At 40.1% G+C, this 20,991-nt stretch overlaps 4 protein-coding genes across 8 annotated transcripts; 3 read left to right on the top strand and 1 right to left on the bottom strand.

Annotated features, from left to right (window-relative positions):
• Positions 1 to 48: 48 nt before the first annotated feature.
• LOC146646651 (uncharacterized) lies at positions 49 to 2,408 on the bottom strand. The gene is made up of 3 exons (XM_085391051.1): positions 2,274 to 2,408; positions 965 to 1,031; positions 49 to 893 (listed from the first exon to the last, which is right to left on the bottom strand). Exon 3 carries the CDS (start codon positions 879 to 881, stop codon positions 264 to 266), a length of 618 nt encoding a protein of 205 aa, XP_085247177.1. The 5' UTR covers positions 882 to 893; positions 965 to 1,031; positions 2,274 to 2,408; the 3' UTR covers positions 49 to 263.
• tp53i3 (tumor protein p53 inducible protein 3) lies at positions 2,283 to 6,486 on the top strand. Of its 2 annotated transcripts, XM_085391049.1 has the most exons (7): positions 2,283 to 2,415; positions 3,418 to 3,496; positions 3,625 to 3,798; positions 3,956 to 4,223; positions 4,408 to 4,620; positions 5,599 to 5,795; positions 5,991 to 6,480. In XM_085391049.1, exons 2-7 carry the CDS (start codon positions 3,443 to 3,445, stop codon positions 6,186 to 6,188), a joined length of 1,104 nt encoding a protein of 367 aa, XP_085247175.1. In that variant the 5' UTR covers positions 2,283 to 2,415; positions 3,418 to 3,442; the 3' UTR covers positions 6,189 to 6,480. The 2 variants fall into 2 exon arrangements, with proteins under 2 accessions (XP_085247175.1, XP_085247176.1); XM_085391050.1 differs by lacking the exon at positions 2,283 to 2,415 and having other exon boundaries at positions 3,422 to 3,496; positions 5,991 to 6,486.
• A 938-nt stretch (positions 6,487 to 7,424) lies between these two features.
• Positions 7,425 to 14,970, top strand: dnajc5gb (DnaJ (Hsp40) homolog, subfamily C, member 5 gamma b). 4 transcript variants are annotated; one of them, XM_085391521.1, is made up of 7 exons: positions 7,425 to 7,593; positions 8,613 to 8,742; positions 9,181 to 9,394; positions 9,557 to 9,710; positions 11,395 to 11,451; positions 12,452 to 12,505; positions 13,302 to 14,970. In XM_085391521.1, the coding sequence occupies exons 2-7, from the start codon at positions 8,630 to 8,632 to the stop codon at positions 13,364 to 13,366; spliced, it is 657 nt and encodes a 218-aa protein (XP_085247647.1). In that variant the 5' UTR covers positions 7,425 to 7,593; positions 8,613 to 8,629; the 3' UTR covers positions 13,367 to 14,970. The 4 variants fall into 4 exon arrangements, with proteins under 4 accessions (XP_085247647.1, XP_085247646.1, XP_085247649.1 ...); XM_085391520.1 differs by having other exon boundaries at positions 12,449 to 12,505; XM_085391523.1 differs by lacking the exon at positions 11,395 to 11,451.
• Positions 14,971 to 15,632: 662 nt separating this feature from the next.
• LOC146646648 (proton-coupled zinc antiporter SLC30A2-like) lies at positions 15,633 to 19,745 on the top strand. The gene is made up of 8 exons (XM_085391150.1): positions 15,633 to 15,697; positions 15,815 to 16,017; positions 16,222 to 16,368; positions 16,991 to 17,144; positions 17,242 to 17,440; positions 17,573 to 17,678; positions 17,751 to 17,885; positions 19,618 to 19,745. The coding sequence occupies exons 1-8, from the start codon at positions 15,633 to 15,635 to the stop codon at positions 19,743 to 19,745; spliced, it is 1,137 nt and encodes a 378-aa protein (XP_085247276.1).
• Positions 19,746 to 20,991: the final 1,246 nt, after the last annotated feature.

Here is a 20,991-nt window from a genome sequence, read left to right as displayed (position 1 = left end):
CACTGTTGCGCTGAGTACAGTCATACAGGTATGCTTGTTGCCATGGCAGTCTCAGCACATGTAATACAATAGCCCATTGTAAAGCGTGTCTAGTGCAAGCGGTTGTCGGTAAGTGCAGTAATTTTTCAGCAGCACATTCCGTAGAGATTCAGTTTCAGCATAATCAAGGAGTTTGTTTCACATCAAACAACTAATAAGAAATAGTTTCGTTTTTAAGATATTGAGTTGTGTAAAAGTAAAAGTGCCCAAACTTTCAAATTCCTCTACGAAAGTTTCGTAATAACCTCCACGTCTTTTTTATCTTTCAGCTTCTCTATAAATTCCATCACCTTCTTGTGTAACATTTCTCTCTGAAGCAGTCTCAGCCTTTCCATTTCCTCTTGGGCTTTCTGCTGTTGCCTGGCCAGCTCTTTTTCTGATATTGAGTCAATCGTTGCAATCTGTTTCATCTGCATAAGTGACAAGTTGCTCTGGACTTTCCCTTTGTGTCTCACAGAGCTTGTAGATTTAGTCGATGGTGGTGGTGCTGATATGGATCGACCCTGTTCCACGAGTTTAGATCCTTCATAGCTGGATTTGCTAGGACGCAATCGTCCAGCAGATGTGTATATCGCCCTGGAGAAGTTTGCGTCTGCATTTCTTTCATACTCGGCGATTTCTTTCATAGCGATGCTGACTGTAGCTTTTGGTTCACAGACTTGTACCATCACCATCCGTCTTGCTTCATTTATCAGTTTGTCCCTTCGCTGTTGAAGCATTTTCTGGGTGTATCGGTGCTGTTTATCCAACATGATTAGCTTACGTTGCAGATCTCGGTCCTCCTTTTGGTTTAGCACTCTTAACACTCTTTGTAGTTCAGGTCTTCTGTAGATGTGATCCATTATGTCCAAGAACTAGGGGGAGGAAAGCATTTTCTGAGCTTTTTTGTTTTTTAGATTAAAACCAAAAATATCAGTTTTATTACCTGATTTTTGTGCACTACTCTGAGCGCAGTCGTACAGGTGTGTTTGGTCTCATGGCAGTCTCACCATCTGTAATATAATAGCCTATTGTAAAGCATGTCTAATGGAGGTTTTGTTAGTGATTTGCAAGTGTGCAGTAATTGTTCATCAGCGCATTCCTTAGAGATTCAGTTTCAGCACAGTAGCAGGGCTTCTTGCACGTTACACTGTGACTGTGAAAAATACTTCGATTTTGTGCAGTTTTCGCCCTCCTGCTTCATATAATTCACTATTTGGGGTTATGATAAAAAAATGAATTGTAAATGTACATTTTGGGAGAAAATTACATTATGAGTAACCATTTGTTTTACTGTAAATGCTGTGCAAATAAATACAATCAGAGACTGTTATTCGAATATCCTAAACTGTTGCTTTTATATAAATATTGGTAATTAAAGATGTGGTGGTTTTAGAAACACTGAGCTCATGAATCCTCGCTATTCTGACTGAGAAAGATTTGCTTTGACACAAGTCTTCAGTTGTTACTTTAGCCATTGGATCATCTGCAAACGTGTCATCCTTCTCCAACCTTCTTTCTCATCTCCTCTTTCACTATATCTGTGAATCTTACCTGGTCTTCCTCTGACCCTCCTGCCTGGCAGCTCAATGTTATCTTCGGCCGGATGTATCCACTAACCCTCCTGCCAGTTATTCATTTGGCAAAGATTTAATGCTGAATTCGCTTCCCGGTGAAACCCTCACTATTTAACTGGGCTTGGGACTGACACTAGGAGTACTCTGGGTTGAGCCATAAAATAAATATATATTGGTCATGATCTCCACTAGCTTTCTATATTTATTGATTGGGTTTTCCTAATATTTTGATCATCTATTAACTCCTTCAGCCATTTTAAGCAAAAACATTTTTTTTTATCATTACTTTAAGTTTTTTAGCTTCTTATTTCACAGTAAACTCTGAGTCTTTAGAGGGGGTTTTTCCTTTGATTGATTGATTTGGGATTTGTCATCTTCTTGTGGGTGTTTTCAATCTACTTTTTAGTAGACTCATTTATATCATCAGATCCACATTAACATGAACATAAGGCAAACTATGCTTACGAGAAAATCGCTGTGCTACAGCAGGCAGAAAACGAAAAAGTTGAATAAATATTACAAAAACATGACTCTAGTTTGTTAGATTTCTCAGTTTACTTTTATTTGTCTCTGTTCCCCATAAAATATTAACTGCATATATTAAGTTATTATATAAATGAAAATAATACGAAGTGTCCTGATCATATTTACAAAAAATGGTGTAAAATTGCAGTATACCTTTAACAAGCAAAGCCAGCCCCTCTGGAGTTTGGCCCTCCTGCGCCAAAACTGAAAACCAGGCTTGAAGATGGCACAACAAAACTTCCCAAAATGTCACACAGTTACTCCAAAGTTGATCAGCTGTTGACATCGCTGCTTGGTAAGTTTATTCTCTGCAGTGATTTGGCTTCATTTACATTTGCAGGAGAGCTGTTCGCTCGTTTTCAGCTGCTTATCTTCACTGCTGCTTCGCTGGTTTTAGTCGCTCAGGTCAAACAGCGTAATCAATCAGGTTTGTCGATTTACATTATTTAATGAAACAGATAATGATTCGGACATAATGTAAAATACAGCCGTCTAAAGCGCGAGAGAATGTTGCGCATGCGCATTACGGAAAGGGGAGATTACAGTATAATGTAAAAGCAGAAAAACGCATACGTTTACAATAAGGGGTTTCTCTTTTCCGCTTTTTCACGGTCACTTCTCCATGTTTTTTCCCTTTGTTCTGCTAAATAGTTCTGATATGTCTTCAACCCTTGAGTTCCTGGCTTGTATTCAGCATTTTCAAACTTTGCGGTTTAAACGGTTTTGGTCCCATGTAATTGTTTAGAGATGTAAAACTGTGTTAACCGGAGAGTCTAACTGTTTCTGCTACTTCAGGTGCTGACTTTGGCATAAATAACTGCAGATGAGTTGGCTGTTACCAAATACGAACAGTTAATTTTGATCTCACAGAGGTTTATGCTTGGATATTATTTAAAACAATTAACGGCAACAATCCATAGCCAGATAACCTAAACCACTAAACACTGAGGCATTTTTTTAATACATTTGGGCACACTGGGTGGAGAAGATCACTGAGATAATCAATCCGCAAAAGATATTATATGCAAATAAACCAAGTTGGAGGCTTTATTTAGTATAAACCACAACATTAATTTACTCTTAAGGTTTTACACCAGACAGGAGCTGAAGCACATTGCTGTTTTAAATATGGAGCACCTAAACAAATCTATGGAAATGCAGATATCAACAAATAACACTCATTTTATAAAATTCTGCTTTGTTGTTATTATTAGAAATTATGACATACTTTATGTTCTGTAACTTGTAACTTGTGCTTTAACAGCTTAATTTCCTCTTTTGTTTTCCACTCAAATAGCAATTGCCCCTGCAGAGGTTATCTAATGCATCCAATCCTGCAACCTGGAAGATTTTTACTCAGAAATACGTGCCACACGGTAAGTGTTTAAGCACTAAATTAAAGCCTACATAAAGTTGCTTCAGTTTTACATGCTGCAGTTTTTCTTGTTGCACTACTTGCAGGTCAGAAAGAAAAATGTAGGCCTACTCTACTTTTGTTTTCAAGGTGTGGTCCAAGCATTACGTTAGTGTTGCCAAGATGATGCGGGCAGTGTGTGTTGATGTACCCGGAGGACCGGAGAATTTGCTGCTGCAGTCTGTTCCCAGACCTAATCCCAAAGCAGGAGAAGTCCTGATTAAAGTTCATGCAGCTGCCCTCAACAGAGCAGACCTGTTACAGGTAGATTATTATTGTAGCCAAAAGAGCATAACACAGTGCTATTATCTCCTGTAAATCTCATAACCTGCTTTCAGTCTTCTTTGACTCACTGTATTCTGAATTATATCTAAATTTGCATAAAACAGGCCTGAAAATAATTATCTTGTGTTTTCCACAGAGACGAGGCCTGTACCCTCCTCCTGCTGGTGAGAGTGACATCATAGGCCTGGAGGTAGCTGGTACTATCCACACCCTGGGTCCAGGGGTGAAAAAGCAATGGAAACCAGATGACCGGGTCATGGCTTTGCTCTGTGGAGGAGGATATGCAGAATATGTTTCTGTGCCCGAGGAGCTTCTCATGCCCGTTCCCTCTAATCTCACAATGTGTCAGGCTGCTGCAATCCCAGAGGCCTGGCTCACTGCTTTCCAACTGCTGGATTTTGTTGGTATAGCAAACATTTCTGTGTCTCTTTGTTTTTCTTCATATTCATATGTTTTTTGGATAAAGATTAGACAACTGAGTTATTAAATGAGTCACATTTATTTCTATTTGACTTTTTTTAATTAACAAGAGGCCAAAGTCAGATTTGGTTCAAATTCTATACTTGCCATCGGTCTTCTCTGCTCCAGCTCAGGTGAAAGAGGGTGAGGTGGTGCTGGTTCACGCTGGAGGCAGCGGAGTCGGAACAGCGGCCGTTCAGCTTGTTCGTCTGTTTCGGGGTGTGCCGGTTGTCACTGCCGGGAGCCCAGAAAAATTGAAGCTGGCTGAGAAACTGGGCGCTGTAGTTGGATTCAACTACAAAGAGGAGAGCTTTGCACAGGGAGTGCATGACTTCACTGGAGGTGAATTATGGAAATCAACGTGCATTTAATTTTGCTGCAGGCGACGGTGCAGTGTCTCTGCTGATAATTCCTAATGATAGCATTGTTTTTGCATACTTCAGATTGCTATCAAATGTTTTGTCTTTGTTTCACAGGCATTATATTAGAGTTAAATGTTTCCAACCACTGTAGCAATCAGAGCTTAATGCTACATAGCTCTTCTGTAGCTTTCTAATAAATGCACATCAAAGAGCTTTGGTAACCAACTCCAAAAAAATCCTCCGTCAATACTTAAGAACCAAGTCAAAACACATGATTTCATTTTCAAGGATAAAAGAAAAATTAGTTGTTTTGTCATTTTAGTTCAAAAATTTTTTTTATTCAATCTGTCACAGTGTATTTGTTTAGAAGAGGGGTCAAGCATAAGACCGGGGGGGAGAATCGGCCTGCCAAAGAGTCCAATCAGGCCCACTGGAAAATGTAAAGGAGGGCATAAAGATTGGAGTTCTCGGTGTATTTTGATTACATTTACAACTTTTCCTACTGATACAAACCTCCCACATGGTCATTCATACTGCACTAATGTAGTAAAGTAGCATTAAAAACAGCGGAAGGATAGAATAGTTCCTATATTTTCACTCTCCACTGCAGAAATGTAGTCTTCATTGGTCTTGTTTAGCCTAGCTAACCTACACCACAAAACACTGAAATAATTTTGAATATATTTGAACACAATGGGTGGAAAAGGTCACCGAAATAATAAATCTGCATAAGAGGATATGATATGCAAATAAACTGAGTTAAAGGCTTTATTCAGTATAGACCACAGCATTAGTTTACTCCTAAACTTTCACACTAAACATGGAGTCAAAGTGGGCTGTGGTGGGCCATGATGTAAAATAAGATTAGCATCTCTGGTTTGGAGCTATTTTGAATCAAGAACGTGATTGTATTGGAGAAGGGCAGTTACCTGTAATTGTAAAATCTCTAATTTCACAGGCAAGGGAGCAAATGTGATCCTTGATTGCATTGGTGGGCGCAACTGGGAGTCAAATGTGAGCTCTTTGGCCATCGATGGCAGGTGGGTGCTGTACGGCACCATGGGAGGGAGGGCGGTAGAGGGAGATCTGCTGGGCAAACTGCTGTCCAAGCGAGGCCACTTGCTCACTAGTCTCCTCCGCTCTCGCAGCCTGCAGGTAAGAATTGAAAACAGAAGTGACACAACAGCTGTGTTTCGTCATCTCTGCGCTGACTCATGTCAGTGTCGCTTTCCTCTCCTGGGTCTGGTTTGCCAAAATGAGGCAACTTGCTTGGGTTACTTTTCAGACATCTCTTGTAATATATATGTTTGCAACTGGACCTGATATGTACTTTGCATTTTCCTTTCACAGTACAAAGCTGACCTGGTGAAAGCTTTTACAGGCAGGGTGTTGCCATATTTCTCAGACCAGCCTGCCACCCTGAGGCCAGTGATTGACCGCACATTTAGCCTGGATGACATTGCAGAGGCTCATAAGCACATGGAAGCTAACAGAAACATGGGGAAGATTGTCATCAATGTGATTCCACAGATTGAGCAAACACAGTGATGAATTCATACTGTAATAGAAACGCACTGGCTTTGAAATTTCCCAAAATACTGAAACCCACTGTCATTGTAAAACTTTTCTTTTGTTAGGAATATTCATAATTTACTAATAAAATAGACCAAATCACTGTTTTTCATTTTCTGTTCTAGTATTGTTACGATTACGTCCCGTGTTACTGTTCTTTTTCTATCCCCTATTCATTGAGGTGAGTTTTCTCCTGTGGTGGTATTACTCACAATTTTCTACTAGCAGCATAGAAATGACAGAAATGTGCATTTCAATGCATGATCAATGTTTACAATAGTTAACTAAAAAGCTAATTTGGGAAAAAAGGAAAACTAACTCACAAAACTAGAAATACATAGATAGTAAATGTTATAAGTTTTAATCTTTGGCAGTTTAGATACTTTTTTTTTTTTTATCACAGCCTGCCTGATTAAATTTTGTTGCATTTGCTTATTGAGACTTGGGATGTCTGTCTACATGATTGTGAGTCAGCTGACATTTGTACTGTAACAATACCTGTTTTGATTTTCCTAAATTTCGCCCCTGATAATAATCCTCAGAGGTCACCACAGCAGATCATCTCCCTTCATCTCACCCTATCTATTCTCATCTGCCACACCAACCCTCTGCATATCCTCCCACAGTACATCCACGTACCTCCTCTGTGGTCTTCCACTTTTTCTCCTTTTTAATCCTCGTCTCTCCAGGGCATATCGCCACCTTTCTTAACTCTTCTTCATCTGCTCCCTACTTTCACTAAAGATCATAATGTTGTTTGCAAACATTATATACTCCATGAAGATTCCTGGCTGACCTCATCAGATCACAGATCCAAACTAGAAGGGGTGAGATGTTTCTTGATGCAATCCCACGCCCACTTTCAACACATCTATCACTACTACCTCAGTGTTATCATACATTCCGTGCACCACCCTCACACACTTCTCTACCTCGCTATAATTATAAGAATAAAACGTCATTTGAAACTGTATTGGAAAGAAAAAAATCGAATAAATAATAAATAAATAAATAAAAATAAATAGAAAATAGCAAACTATAATAACTGTCAAGGTCTTCAAATTTTATGTGAGCTGAATCTTATATTAATAAATTTAAAAAAAAAATCGGAAAGGATTTAGAGACGACTCTCTAGACGATGCTGATTGGTTGTGTACTTGTTTAAATAAAGTTCTTTAAATTGAAAAAAAAAATGTTCTCAAACTTCCGGCTTCTGTGTTGCGGCTCCTTTCACAACTTCCCTCCAGGTCCCGAGGAGGCAAAGTTAACATAAAAAGGTCGTGTAACTGAGTTATTTTAATGAATAAATATTAAATTAGTCAACGGACAACATTCGGACTCTATGATTCGACGGAAAACAGAGAATATCTTTATTTATCTGGTAAGTAAGAGTGAGCATGTTCCTCAAGCCGCCCTGCTAAACGTATCTGCGTCAGCTAGCAGTCTGAACCCGCAGGTGTTCACGTGAAATAAAGCAAAACAAGTTGAATGTAAGAGCTAAACTAATGTTTTTATGAGTGAGCTGTAGTTATGCAGCCAGTCGTGTTAAAAGCTGATTCATGTGAATGAATTGTTGACTTATAATCGGTCAAACATCTCTCATGAATATCAAGCCATTTTGAACCAGAAGTAACATTTCTGTCACAAGTTAGAAGCTGCAGTCAGTGTTTGGGTAAAGTGCCGCCTATGTCCTTTATTTATCAAGGTAACAAGTTTTGTTGACGTTACAAATGTCAAATTCAAGACAAATTTAGCCAGTAGGGTAGCAGAATTTGCCACAACTATAACATAACAGCTCTACAACATGTAAGTTAAGGAGTGCTGAAATGCATTTGTTGTTCTTGAAAGAGACTGGCTGACCTTTTTAAGTGAAAAGGTAAATGTGAAGGAGTATGATGTCCTTTTAAGGAAAACAAACATCCCCAGCAAATAGGCCTATTTAGGTTTATTAGCAATAAACAAGAGTTGTAAACCAGTGTAATTACACGTGTTAAAGCACTTTACCTAACTGCTGGTATGAGGAACTTTTGTATTTAAACTTGATCCTACTTTCTGTTTTGAGCTTTATTTGGATATATGACTGTATGTGGGATTTGCATGTAGGATTATCCCAGAGAACCCCAGCTTTCACCCACAGTCCAAAGACGTGCAGGTTAGGCTAAATTAGGTTAATTGTACAAATGTGTGCAAGTAATGCGCCTACTTCAATGCAGATTAATGATATACTGAATGATGTCCTTGGTGAGCGTGCTGTCCATCAGAACTTCCAGATATGTTCTTTTTTCCCCTCAAACTTCTTTATTTCAACTAAACTTTTGAGCCCTTGAAGTTACTTTCCTGATCTGTCTGCATTGTGCCTGTCAGAAAAGGGTGGAATTGTTTACATTTTTTATGTCACAGAAAACACATCCTGAAACATGGAGGATCCAAACAGACCACAGAGGAAAATGTCAACAGCAGGAGAGAGTTTGTACAAGTTGCTGGGAGTGGAGAAGGGAGCGTCTCCTGACGAATTGAAAAGAGCCTACAGGTGTGACTATCTCTTTCAGTTCTGAGCTACAAGAACTAATAAATAAAATGTTACTCTCGCTTGTTAATTGTGCTGTTCTTACAATAGCACAATTAACTAGTGAGAGTAACATCATTGTTTCAGAGATTTATGGCGACATTAGTGAAATCTTAGGCTACATCCACACTAGACCGGATAGATTTGAAAACTGCATTTTCGTTTGAAAACGCTCCGTGTCTCTTCTAGCATATTTAGTAATTTTCACAGAGTTGTGCATCCACATTGAAACGGCCGAAAACGCTTACGTTCCAGTACTGTGCATGCGTGAAACGCAAGAAGATTTGACCTGCCTCATTTCTTTCTGCCGCTTTGAAACGTCGCAGCAAAATTTCAAAGAAAAGCACCGACTTTTTTAAACCCTCACTTGTTTGTATATGTTTTAATTTCTCTTTTGACCAGGAAAATGGCATTAAGGTATCACCCTGATAAGAACCCAGACAACCCCGAAGCAGCTGAGAAGTTCAAGGAGATCAATAATGCCCACTCCATCCTCACTGATCTGGACAAGCGTGGTATCTACGACCAATATGGATCCATGGGCCTCTCGGTGGCCGAGCAGTTTGGGGAGGAGGGAGTCAAATATTACTTTCTCATGTCCAAGTGCTGGTTCAAGGTGAGAGGCAAGGGGATGTAGTTTTAAAGGTGAAAACAGAACATGAAGTTGTTTGTTCTGGTAGTAGGTGAATTATGCAGAAATTTAAATGCCAAAATGTGACCAGAGCATGCTGCAAAGTGTCCAAAAACTCTCCTAATACTCACATTGGTTTTCTTTTAGACCCTGTTTGTGTGCTGCACTATTTTCACCTGCTGCTGCTGTTGCCTCTGCTGCTGTTGCTGCTGCGGAAAGTGCAAACCACAAGATGAAGAGGACAATTTCGTCTACATGGACCCTGAGGACCTGGAGGCTCAGATTAGAGAACAAGATGCAGGTGAGGAACTGTTTTATATTCACTTAAGAATGTATACAGTTGAGCAAGGCAGCAGCTTGCATAGAAACAAAGAGCTGGAGTTGGAAACCCAAATGGTGTAGTGTCCAGTTTCTGATTGTCAGCATTTTTAAAATGAAAATGTTTCCTCTAGAAATCTAGGATTAATGATATGGAAATATTAGTTTTCACAGCTTAATCTGCCTTTTTTTCACAGATATAGTTAATTATGTGTTTTCCTGTGGAAAGCCTGCACAGGAAGGCGTTAACTGGGTTCTCTTAGATACAGTCGACAGCCTCTTGAAGTGTTTACTGCCCAGTTTTGCTGTACTGATAACACGGGTGTTACTTTATGCTGAGCAGTTGTAACCCTGCCGGTAATCTTGATCTTAACTGTGCATGTGCAGTAAATCCAGCAGGAAGTTAACTTTGCCAAGAAGGGGGGTACATCTTCATTCAGTATAGGGCATGTTTAGAAAATGATAGTCTATAAAAATGAAGTAAACATCTCAGATGAACAACAGCTGATGACATATTACACTGCCATTGTTTCTTTAATATACACTAAGCTAAAATGCAGAAGCAGTGTGTGGGTAAACGAAGTACACCCCATGACTCAGTAGCTTGAAGAACCACGGATGGATGGATGACTTCATCAGTGTTTCACAGGGATGCAGGGACTTTGGCCCACTCTTCTTTATAACGTTGCTTTGGTTCATTGAAGTGGAGGCATTTGTTTATGCACAGCTCTCTTAAGGTCCCACCGCAGCATTTTAATCGTGACTTTGGGTGTCCCATTGCAACTCGTTGATTTGTTTCTTTTCAGTGGGGTGTGTGGGGGTATTTACCAAAGCACAGCTCTGAGCATGTTAACTGGGTTGTGGTCTGAACTTTTACTGGGCCTCTGCAGCACTTTTTCTCTCTTTTTTTTTTTTTTTTTTTAGCTGGTGTGTATTTGCTGCTGTGCTTGCGATCATTGTCCAATTTCATTACCTAATTTGGGCCAAACTTTTAGCTGTCAGACACATGGCCTAACAGTTGACTCTAGAATAATTTGCTATACAAAGGAGTTCATGTTTGACTCAATGGCTGCAAAACGAGCCTAGATCATCACCCCTTCAAGGTTTTGTTCAGATGCAACTTTCCAAACCTAAACCATACTGTCACTTTTAATTTTTTTTTCTTTATTAAACAAGCCATACTTGTTTGGTCTGTTTTTAATTGTTTTCTCTCGAACTTTAACATTTAACATGATAACTGTAGCCTAAAGAATCTCAGATACAGACCTCTTGGAGTTTTTTTTTTCGTTTTTCTGATCTCTGGGTAAATTTGCTAGGAAGATTGGCAGCTGTCTTGAATGCTTTCGACTTGTGAATAATCTTTCTCATTGCAGAATGATGGACTTTACATTTTTATCGAAATAGCCTTAATATCCCCCCCCACCTCCATCTAATTTTAAGACGTGCTAAATGGCAAAATATTTTTTACTTTTATCCTCATGAAACCTGCGCGTCGAGTGGAAATTAATGAAATGTCACTCTAATCCATTACATCTTGCCCTGATCTTGATCCGTGTAACTGGTGATACTTCACCTCTAAACTCTGTCGTCTTTGTACATTTCAAGCCGAGACCAAAGCAGGTGAAGAGATGTCGTTAAGAAGCTGTGTGTTGAATTTTGTTTTACAGCAGACCATCCCGTAATAGTTATTCAGCCGAACTCTAGCGATGCTGCTAGCCATTCAGGTAAGGTGTTATTCCGTCTTCAGGTAACGTTCACCTGTTGTCAGCTTCCTGCTGCTCTGCGCTGCTTGACTCGCCTGCTAGATTTTACAGCAGTGATTCACTGTGGAAGATTTTTTTTTTGTCCATGTATTAAATCCTTAATGTGAAGGACGCATGGGAAATCCAAAGCTTTTTTTGTTGTTGTTTTCTTTTTTTTTTTTTTAAAGTGATTTATGTCCCTTATCACATACCGAGGACTTTTTGATGATGTGCTGTGTTTGGTTTTTCTCCAAACGTGGTCCTGCGGATTGTGGACAGATGTCTCCACTTTGGTCTCATCTGTCTAGTGGACATTGTTCCAGATGTTTTGTGGTTTGTTCAGATGCGATTTTGCAAACCCAATAGCCACCCCCCCCCCCCCCCCCCCGTCTAATTTTCAGACGTGCTAAAGGGGAGATCGTTCTTGTTTTACTCTGACAAAACCTGCATGTAGAGTCGTATTAATGAAAATCACTAATGCTGATTCTGTTGCCTAACAAAATGTCACTCTAATCCTTTAAATTCTGCCCTGATCTTGATCTCTGTAATTGATGATCCTTTGACACCCCCCCCCCCCCCCCCCCCAAACCCCTGAATGCTTGTTACGCTGTTAATTGCAATCGAAGCTGTAAGTTTGTTCGTATACTTTAAACACTGCTTCTGCATTCTGGCTTATTTCTGTTAAATAAATAATGACACATGTCATAGGTCAAGTGAGGTTATATTTCTGTCATTTTAAGACGTGCTGAAGGTCAGATTACTGTTATTCTAATACATGAGACTTGCATGTAGAGTGGCAGTTATTAAATTCGCTGGTGCTGTTGCCTAATAAAATGTCATGCTAATCCTTTAAATTCTGCGCTGATCTTGATCTCTGTATTCTCTCGTCTTTGTACATTTCAAGCCGAGACAAAAGCAAGCGAGGAGATGTTGTTAAGAAGCCGTGTTGATTTACCCAGTGTTGAATTTTGTTTTACAGCAGACCATCCCGTAATAGTTATTCAGCCGAACTCTAGCAATGCCGCTATACATTCAGGTAAGGTGTTATTCCTCCTCCAAATACATTCACCTGTTGCCGGCTTCCTGCTGCTCTGTGCTGCTTAACTTGCTGCTAGATCTTGCAGCAAAGAATTGATTTAAAGGTTTTTGTGCTGCTTATGTTTTCTGTTGTTGTTGTTAATGAGAAAAGCTTCATTAAGTGTTTTTCAGTGTTTCTATCTTAAAGGATTTTGGAAGGATGTTTGTTTTGTTTTTATGGCGTTATACTATTTATATGGTTTATTCCCTGCTATAAAAGATCATGGCTCAAACTGTTATAGTAGCGGTTTTCTTTTTAAGCTCTTTGGGTTTTATTTAATAATGGTTATAGAAATTTAGACTGTAAGTGTTGTCCATTTCCCACATTATATATATAAAAAAAAAAAAAAGGACACAGAACAGAGTCATCAAAGTCTCCTTTTGCATGTATGAGCAGATTGCACAGATTGATCTTGACACATAATAATTCGTACAGATTTATAGTTCTGGAGTTTTGGCTGAAAGATTTGTACAAATATGGAGTGACATGAAATTTGGTACCGATAGTGTTCACTTAACTTGTTTTCTGGGGCCATCATCTGGTCAAATACCTTGCTTTTGTGCGCTAACATGCTAAACTAAGGCAGTGAACCCAGGCAGTAATATTATTTATGTATTTATTTTTAAATGACGAGACGTACTTTCCTTCATGTTTCATTTTCTGTGAGACGTAAGTGGTTTTGATAGCTTGTCTGATTTAAGAACACTCCCACACCACACACCTGTTCATCACCTGTTCTCGTTACCTTCTGCAGGGGAGAACACACCGATTGTGATTCAGACTCACGCAGCCAAGGGGGGCTCAGGACCTGGAGAATGAACGACTGTATCAAACACTGAAGTGCAGAAAATGTTTTCATCTCAGAGATTTGTTTGTTTACATGAGTCAAACTGCAATTTATTTGATTGTGCCATAGTTTTGTTTTTTTTTTTTTAAATGTGCTTTTTCTTTGATCCAGTCTTGTATTTATTCTTTTAAAATGTTAAATTTCTGAATTTGGGGCGGAGACTAATAACAAAGCCATGCAGATCAAAGCCTCTGAGCTCGGGGATAATTATTTTTTTCCTGTGCACTTTAAACTCACACATTCATATTGAATGTTTGGAATATTCTGAAGCTGCCATGATCAGAGCACGTTTTGGCCCAAGATTCAGAAATTTTCAGATTTTTATTTTTAATATGCCGATTCAGGGGTTTCTGTGGAAGCTTGCTTCCAGCACTGGAAAGGGGGGAAAAAAAAAAAGCCAAGCGTAAATCAGAATTTTGGTGTCAGATCTCAAAATTTCGACTCAATGACTCAGGATCTCAAGTCGAGTCTCACTTAAAGTTTCACCTAATCAGACGTGTGAGCCGGCAAGTGGAAATTTTGAGATGGTGACTTGAAATTTTGACTTAACTTTGCCTCGCAGTTTAAAAAAACAAAACAAAAAACGCTTGTTCGGTCGCACTGCACATAGAAACAGACTCTATGTTAAACGGTTTACTGATGTGGCCACAGATCACACACAGATTTATCAAACAAAGGTTTAGTTTTAAAATTTTAGCGCTGCCTTATGTGACACATTCAGTTGCCAGCTTGTAAATGACTCTTTGAAGTTTAGTCTTGTGATGCTTGCAGAGATTTTAAGGAATTACTAAATCGCCTAATTCTGAGAGTTGGATGAAGACTGTTGATCACATTTGTGTTTGTCCACTTGAAATCTGTAAATGGATCAAATACCCCCCCAAAATGATTTGAGTCTTCCTATAAATGCCATAATTGTAAAACCAGATTTATATACCTGCTTTTAATTAACACAAAAAGATTGGATTTACTTCAATGGTACGTTTAGAAATTAGTCTAAACGCACCATTGAGTTACATTTGGCACACCCCTTTAGGGCGAGTGCAGCAATGTGTAGAAACCAAAGAAATCACACGGAGGCTTCTGCTGTAGCGCCCTCTTTGTGTGTGATTTCACCTAACAACAACCAGCAAGCCCCAGGAACCACTCGCCGACCAGCTGGGGGAGCACACCTTTTTCCAAGCCGCCTCCTCCCTCACTACCTGAAGCAAAGAACCGGCTGGACCAGTGGACCACTGTTTATTCTGTTTGTGCAAAGATTAAACAAAAGACATGTTTTGGACATGTTGATTGATGTTTCCACTTGTGATGTTTTCAACCTTTATGCTTAAGTCCCTTTGGCTCCTGCTCAAGCTTGCTTAATTATACACACAGGCACAGTGACAATAATCTGTTTTAACTCCTGGAAAGTGAGCCAGTGTTTCAGAAGAGGTACAGTTGGTCATTTTTGTCATTGCACATAAGTAAAAAAATATGCAGGGAGGTGAATAGAGTTGTGTGAATTTTTCTACACTTGACACTAAAACCATCGTTTGTTTCTTTAGAAAATAAGATCGCAGCTTTCTGATTTATTGCCATTTTGACTTTTTTGTGTATGTCGTGATTGTCTTGTAAAGTCAGAGATGTATATTTATGATTAGAGGATTTATTACAAATTGAGTATTAAGGCAAAGATTCTTTTGTTTAAATGATATTTTTCTATTTTCTCTCGGGGTAAAAATGTTGAGGTTGTGCTTCATTTTGATTTCATTTTATACAAATCTGGCTATAATAATAATAATAATAATAATAATAATAATTTGGATGCTGATTTTCTGACGATCCTTGACTGCGGTGTATTTAAAAGCCTGCTTGTATACTTTTGTATGCCAATGATTATACTTGACGCAAAAGTGCCTGAATGCAGTTTTTGAATAATTTTACAGAAGTGTATTTTATGTCATTATCTAAACATTTCCATGCTGAGTTTGTTCTGTCCACTTTGACAGATTTCCAACTGTTGGTGTAAATTTGAGTTTCTTCTAAAGCATTTCATGAAATAAAGTTGAATAATTCAGAAAATGTCATGCGGTTGTCTTATAATTTCACTGGAGTTGGCGCAGTAACCTGCCATTGGCTCCTGCAGTGCTCCACCCCTGAGAGATAGCGTAGGTTAGAGCAGGTGGTAAGTTGCCAGGCTTCCCTCTAGCTCCAGGTCAACCTTAAATACGGGAGTGTCTCAGCTGTCAATAACATGAGGATATGGAGTCATCAACAGATCCAGAGAAGCAACATTTGATTGAGACTCATTCGGAGCCTCTTGTGTGGTACGTCTTCATTTTTCATTTGACCTCCTGAAACACCAAAGTTCAACACAGATGACTTTAAAACTGTTGACTTCCACATTGAGCCAGCCTAAGTGTAGATCTTCCGTCTTGTGTCAGGGTGAGCGGTCCAGAGAAAAAGTGCTCAGACTCAGAATTCAGTGAAGACACCCTCAGTGTGGAGGGGCTGTGGCAGCACGAATGGCTCTGCCAAGAGGCCAATTGGAGGTCGGTGACTGAAAGGGACTCGAGATGTTTGGCCAGAAAGAAGCTTTTCACTGCATGTGCCGTCAGCCTTGTGTTCATGACAGGAGAGGCCATTGGTGAGACAAAAGACTCATCACAAATTTCCATGCCAGCAACTCTGATTCTGCCAAAAAAAATGAAGTTTACCTATATTCGTTTTTTACTGTGTCATGCATAAATATGTAAAGCTTGCTGAGTTTGAATCGCTCCATACAAACTTGATCTTAAAGTGACACACTCAGGCTTCCTCTGCCCAAACACCCATACGGTTTCCTCTGCAGGTGGATACGCCGCCGGCAGTCTGGCCATCATGACGGACGCAGCTCACCTTCTGACTGATTTTGTCAGCATTGTAATCAGCATCTTCTCTCTGTGGATCGCATCAAGGCCTCAGACAGGAACCATGACTTTTGGATGGTATCGAGCTGGTAGGAACAAGGTTCTCACGAGTAGCTCTCAAGAATACACTCACCAGCCACTTTGTTAGGTACACAGGTTAAGATTCATTAACCGAAGTAGCAGTACAACATAGAAGGGTCAGAATTTGGAATAAACAAGTCAAAAGAATGAATCTGTCCTGCCTTGTATCGACAGTTTAGGCTGGTGGAGGTGCTGATGTTATGGTGGGATATTTTCTTGGCACACTTTGGATCCCTTAACTGAGCATCATTTAAATGTCACTTTTGATGGCAGCATCCTGCAGGAGAACAAACAAAGCTCACATCATGTCAAGCTGGTTTCTCGAACATGACAGCAAGTGCACTGTACTCAAATGTCCTCCACAGTAAATAGATCTCAATCCAGTAGAGCAGGGATGTGGTGGATGTGGACTGTGTGCCATAATCATGTGAATATGGACCAAAAGCTTTCAGCTCATTGTTAAATTTGTACCATGAAGAATTCAGGCAGTTCTGAAAGCAAAAGGGCGTCCAACCCGATACTAGCAAACTGCCCATTGAATTTATGTGCACATTAGTCCATATGAGTTGCACGTACTCATATCCTTCATATTTTCGGGGCCATTTCTGACTCTGTTACTGTTTCACGCAGAGATTCTGGCCATGTTTCTATCAGTCGTGTCGATCTGGGCCGTGACAGTAGTGCTCGTCTTATCAGCCGTGCAGAGGATCTCCGACGGGGAATACGAGATTGACAGTGAGATCATGCTCATAACATCAGGCTGTGCTGTGGGGGTCAATGTCCTGTAAGTGTGCCGAGCTTACTTTATGGATTATTTCTGCTTGGTTTAGGGGGGCAGTCAGCAGCGATGAGTGATGACGTCTATGCTTTGTTTTACCCAGGATGATCCTGATCTTGCATCAGCCTGGCAACTCACATGGCCACAGCCATGGGTTTGCCACCAACCTGACCCAGAGGGACAAGCATGGGCAGAGGAACGGCCACGGTAATGCAAGTGTGAAGGCAGCTTTCGTTCATGTGGTGGGAGATCTGGTGCAGAGTGTCGGTGTCATGCTGGCTGCCACCATCATCCACTTCTGGGTCAGTGTAAGATTAAAAATAACAGTTAAATAACAAAAATAATCAGGATGGGCTTGATACAGCACTGTACTCTCCAAGTACTCAATATCACTCCATCAATTGTTTCTGATCATATTTCTGTCTTCTTCACAGCCTGAATATAAAGTAGCAGATCCAATTTGCACCTTCCTGTTCTCTCTTCTCGTTATTGGGACAACGCTTCCTGTCACAAAGGATGTTTTCAGGATACTGCTGGAAGGTAAACACACTTCCCTCCGCCTGTGGTGACGTTCAGATTTTAGCGACAGTTTAACGTGTGTATTTTCTGAAGGCGCTCCTCGGGACGTGAGTTTCGGTGCCGTGAGAGAGCTGCTGCTGTCTGTAGGAGGAGTCACCGCCATTCACAGTTTACACATGTGGAGCCTCAACACCACTCATTCTCTGCTTTCCGTGCACCTTGCCACAGGTAAGAGGCGAAGACGGTACTGTTATGTGGAGAGGAAGCAGAACCTGCGCTAAAGCCCAGTAAAAAACAGAATTTCCAGTTTTATTATGCTGTTGCCAAATATAAGTTACTTGAAAAATATGGCAAAAAACAGAATTTTTTTTTAGTTATTTTCTGCTTTTGAAGTTGATATCACTGAAAATAGATACATATAAAAATCAAATAAGACTTGGAAATCCATAATAGTCTATTGCAAATCTGTCTGCAGATTTTTGGGAGTGCCCACTGCCCCCTTGCCCCTCCCTTGGTGGTGCCCCTGCTAAAACTATGGAGGTTTAATTAGAAATGAAACACCACACGCCCATCCTGCGCCTTTTATCCTGGTCCTGTAAACATTTGTTTATTGTTTGATCAGAGTGTTTGTATTCTAAGTAAATAGGATGGAAAACCCTTTGGCAAATATTGATCTATTACAGCAGTAATGTAAGGTGCCAGTCAACTGAAAAAGAAAGTTCTTATTGCTTCCACAAGAATTAGGAGGGTAAGAAGCAGCCAGGTGCTGCTAATCAGATGCACGTGATTAAATGATCATCAGCAAATGATTAATTCATTGATGAACTCTATAGAAGTAAAGGTTTTTGGCAATTTTCTGGAGCATTCTAGTTCTTTCTAGGAGGGAAGGTCCCAGAAAACTAAAAAAAACTAAAAACTGAACTAAACTAAACTAAAGAACCCCCAAGATCTAACTCTCAAATTCTACAGGCCTTAGTTAACATGTGAAATATTCAAGTCCATTGGTAGCACGTTTAAAAAAAAGACTAAGTATGACTTCTCTGCAAATATAACATGGCGGCACAGGTTTGCAAAGTTGCATCTGAACAAACCACAACACAGGAAGTAATGAAGAATATGGACACAAACACCTCAAAACAACCCCCAAAAGGTTGATTGTGTTCATCTGGACGTAGCGTTTTCAGTGGGAGAAACGTTTCGTCGCTCATCTAAGTGACTTCTTCAGTCTCAGCTGACTGCAGGTTTCCCCAATCTTATAAACAGTACATTTGCCCAATGACTGAAACTAGCACCACTGAATGAACAATGGGCTGTGAGGTCAGTTCATTGATCATTAATATGCAAATTCTCATGACCATTGATCAACAACCACTGATCCATGGCCATGAGTACCATTCATAGAGAGTTGGGGAATGGCTGCAATCACAGCATTGTAAGATGGCGAAAGATGGCCCCTTAGGCCCCCTCCTTGATTCAGAGATGGTCTTTCCCTTTTCACGTAAGTGGCCTCCTTGACTCTGCGCTGCAACCAGCGTTCCTCCCCGTCCAGGATGTGTACATCCTCATCATCAAAGAGTGTCCACTGGCCTGTAGGTGTAAAGAGTCTGCAGAGTCCTGGCCTGGCGAGTTAGCTCTTCTGCGTTGCGCAATCCACTTCACCAGAGGTTGTTTGGTTTCCCTGATGTTGAAATCACGGCAGCCATTCCCCAACTCTCTATGAATATAATCTGATTTATATAGAACACAAAAAACCCACAAGTTCAGCATACACGATAAACAGGTAAAATATTGTCATTTTGGGCTGAAGTTTTATTTACTTCCATGAACTTCTGAGTACAAGCAAAATTCTAGCATCCACAATAAAATGAAGAGGAAGAGTTGAGCCAAAGTTGTAGAAGAAGAGCACTGATGATTAAATCATGTCATTGTCTGTATTTATTTGTTTGTTTGTTTTTTCCAGAGGAAGATGCTGATTCGCAGATCATCCTCAGGAAGGCAACAAGGGTCCTGTGCTCCAAGTTTGGTTTTTCCAGCATCACAATTCAAGTGGAGAGCTGCAGGATTTCGGGCAGCAGTGTAGAGGTTTAAAGTTGACTGAACAGGTGACTGCAAAAGTAAAGGCACTGGGTGCTCCCATTTAACAGCTTCATATTTGGGACTGAGGCGGCACGGTGGTTAGCACTGTTGCCGTACAGCAAGAAGGTCCTGAGTTCAATTCCACCATTGGGGTCTTTCTGTGTGGAGTTTGCATGTTCTCCCCGTGTTTGCGTGGGTTCCCTCCGGGTACTCCAGCTTCCTCACACCGTCCGAAGACATGCAGCTTGTAAAGCTTATAAATATGCACAGTATAATGCCATCACTACAATATACATGTTTTACACACTCCTTTTGTTGTTGACATTTACAGGCTGTGTGCAAAATGCCACACTCTTCAAATTCATGCCAACTAATATTTTTACGTCCAGTAGATGTCCTACTAGAGCAAATGAAGCTTCAAGACGCTTTGCGCTGGGGTGAACCAACTGGATGAAAAGCTTCAGTGCTTCATGAAGCTTCATCTGCCCATCACTACATACTGCAACAACATGGGAATAGAGCAGCAGATACTTGTCTTTGAGTGAAGATATAAGGTGATAGGTAATACAAATAACTGCAACTTGAATCTTTACTGAAGCTCAGTATTTGACACAGAGTTCAAGTCCACTGCTGTAATAACTAATAATGATAAATATTATAACTTTAATATTGGCCAATAAAAAATATACTACTATATAGGAACATAGTGAAGACTAATTATTTAAGAGAATAAAGAGAGGTTAGTTTATTTTGGAGACAAGCTCCATTTATTAAGAAAATTTTAAAAAGGCAGGAACGCTATTTAGAGATTTGTGGGTGGCTCTTAAAAGAGCTGTTGTGGGGAAGTCACTGGGACTTCAAATAGGCTATTCTTTTGGTTGTCAAGACACTGCTCCCTCCACCGAGAAGTGGGCCATGAACTTCTCCCTCACCAGGACAGCCTCTCTGGAGAAGTTGTTGGCTGCCACATGACCCAGGCCTTGCAACGGCCAGAATTAAACCAGGTCTAAATAAAACAAATAAGGACTTTATAAGCCAGACCTTCTGAGTATCACTACAAAGATTACAAACAGTGGTCCTCATACCACAGTTTGATATCAGCAAACACCGAGAGCATACATTGATATGACACCACAGCCATGCTATCATTGCAAACACTGATAACACAGCATAAATCGAATTAATTTAATTTGATGTTCATTTTATGGAATACTATGTTAGCTTTATGATTTCACTACCAGAAATAACAGAAATCCAA

The sequence above is a fragment of the Rhamphochromis longiceps genome, linkage group LG19 (genome assembly GCF_057381845.1).
Source record: "Rhamphochromis longiceps isolate RC_006_pf linkage group LG19, R_longiceps_female_GT1.1, whole genome shotgun sequence".
In the NCBI taxonomy this organism is placed as follows: domain Eukaryota; kingdom Metazoa; phylum Chordata; class Actinopteri; order Cichliformes; family Cichlidae; genus Rhamphochromis; species Rhamphochromis longiceps.
This window is presented reverse-complemented; position numbering and strand designations above follow the sequence as displayed.

Coding starts and splice junctions, on each gene's coding strand:
- LOC146646651 (XM_085391051.1), bottom strand. CDS start 881: ATGGATCACATCTACAGAAGACCTGAACTACAAAGAGTGTTAAGAGTG.
- tp53i3 (XM_085391050.1), top strand. CDS start 3,443: ATGCATCCAATCCTGCAACCTGGAAGATTTTTACTCAGAAATACGTGC. Junction 3,799..3,955: donor ACAGAGCAGACCTGTTACAG/GTAGATTATTAT, acceptor TGTTTTCCACAG/AGACGAGGCCTGTACCCTCC. Junction 4,224..4,407: donor CCAACTGCTGGATTTTGTTG/GTATAGCAAACA, acceptor TCTCTGCTCCAG/CTCAGGTGAAAGAGGGTGAG.
- dnajc5gb (XM_085391520.1), top strand. CDS start 8,630: ATGGAGGATCCAAACAGACCACAGAGGAAAATGTCAACAGCAGGAGAG. Junction 8,743..9,180: donor GAATTGAAAAGAGCCTACAG/GTGTGACTATCT, acceptor TCTTTTGACCAG/GAAAATGGCATTAAGGTATC. Junction 12,506..13,301: donor CAATGCCGCTATACATTCAG/GTAAGGTGTTAT, acceptor TACCTTCTGCAG/GGGAGAACACACCGATTGTG.
- LOC146646648 (XM_085391150.1), top strand. CDS start 15,633: ATGGAGTCATCAACAGATCCAGAGAAGCAACATTTGATTGAGACTCAT. Junction 16,369..16,990: donor TTTTGGATGGTATCGAGCTG/GTAGGAACAAGG, acceptor TGTTTCACGCAG/AGATTCTGGCCATGTTTCTA. Junction 17,145..17,241: donor GCTGTGGGGGTCAATGTCCT/GTAAGTGTGCCG, acceptor TGTTTTACCCAG/GATGATCCTGATCTTGCATC.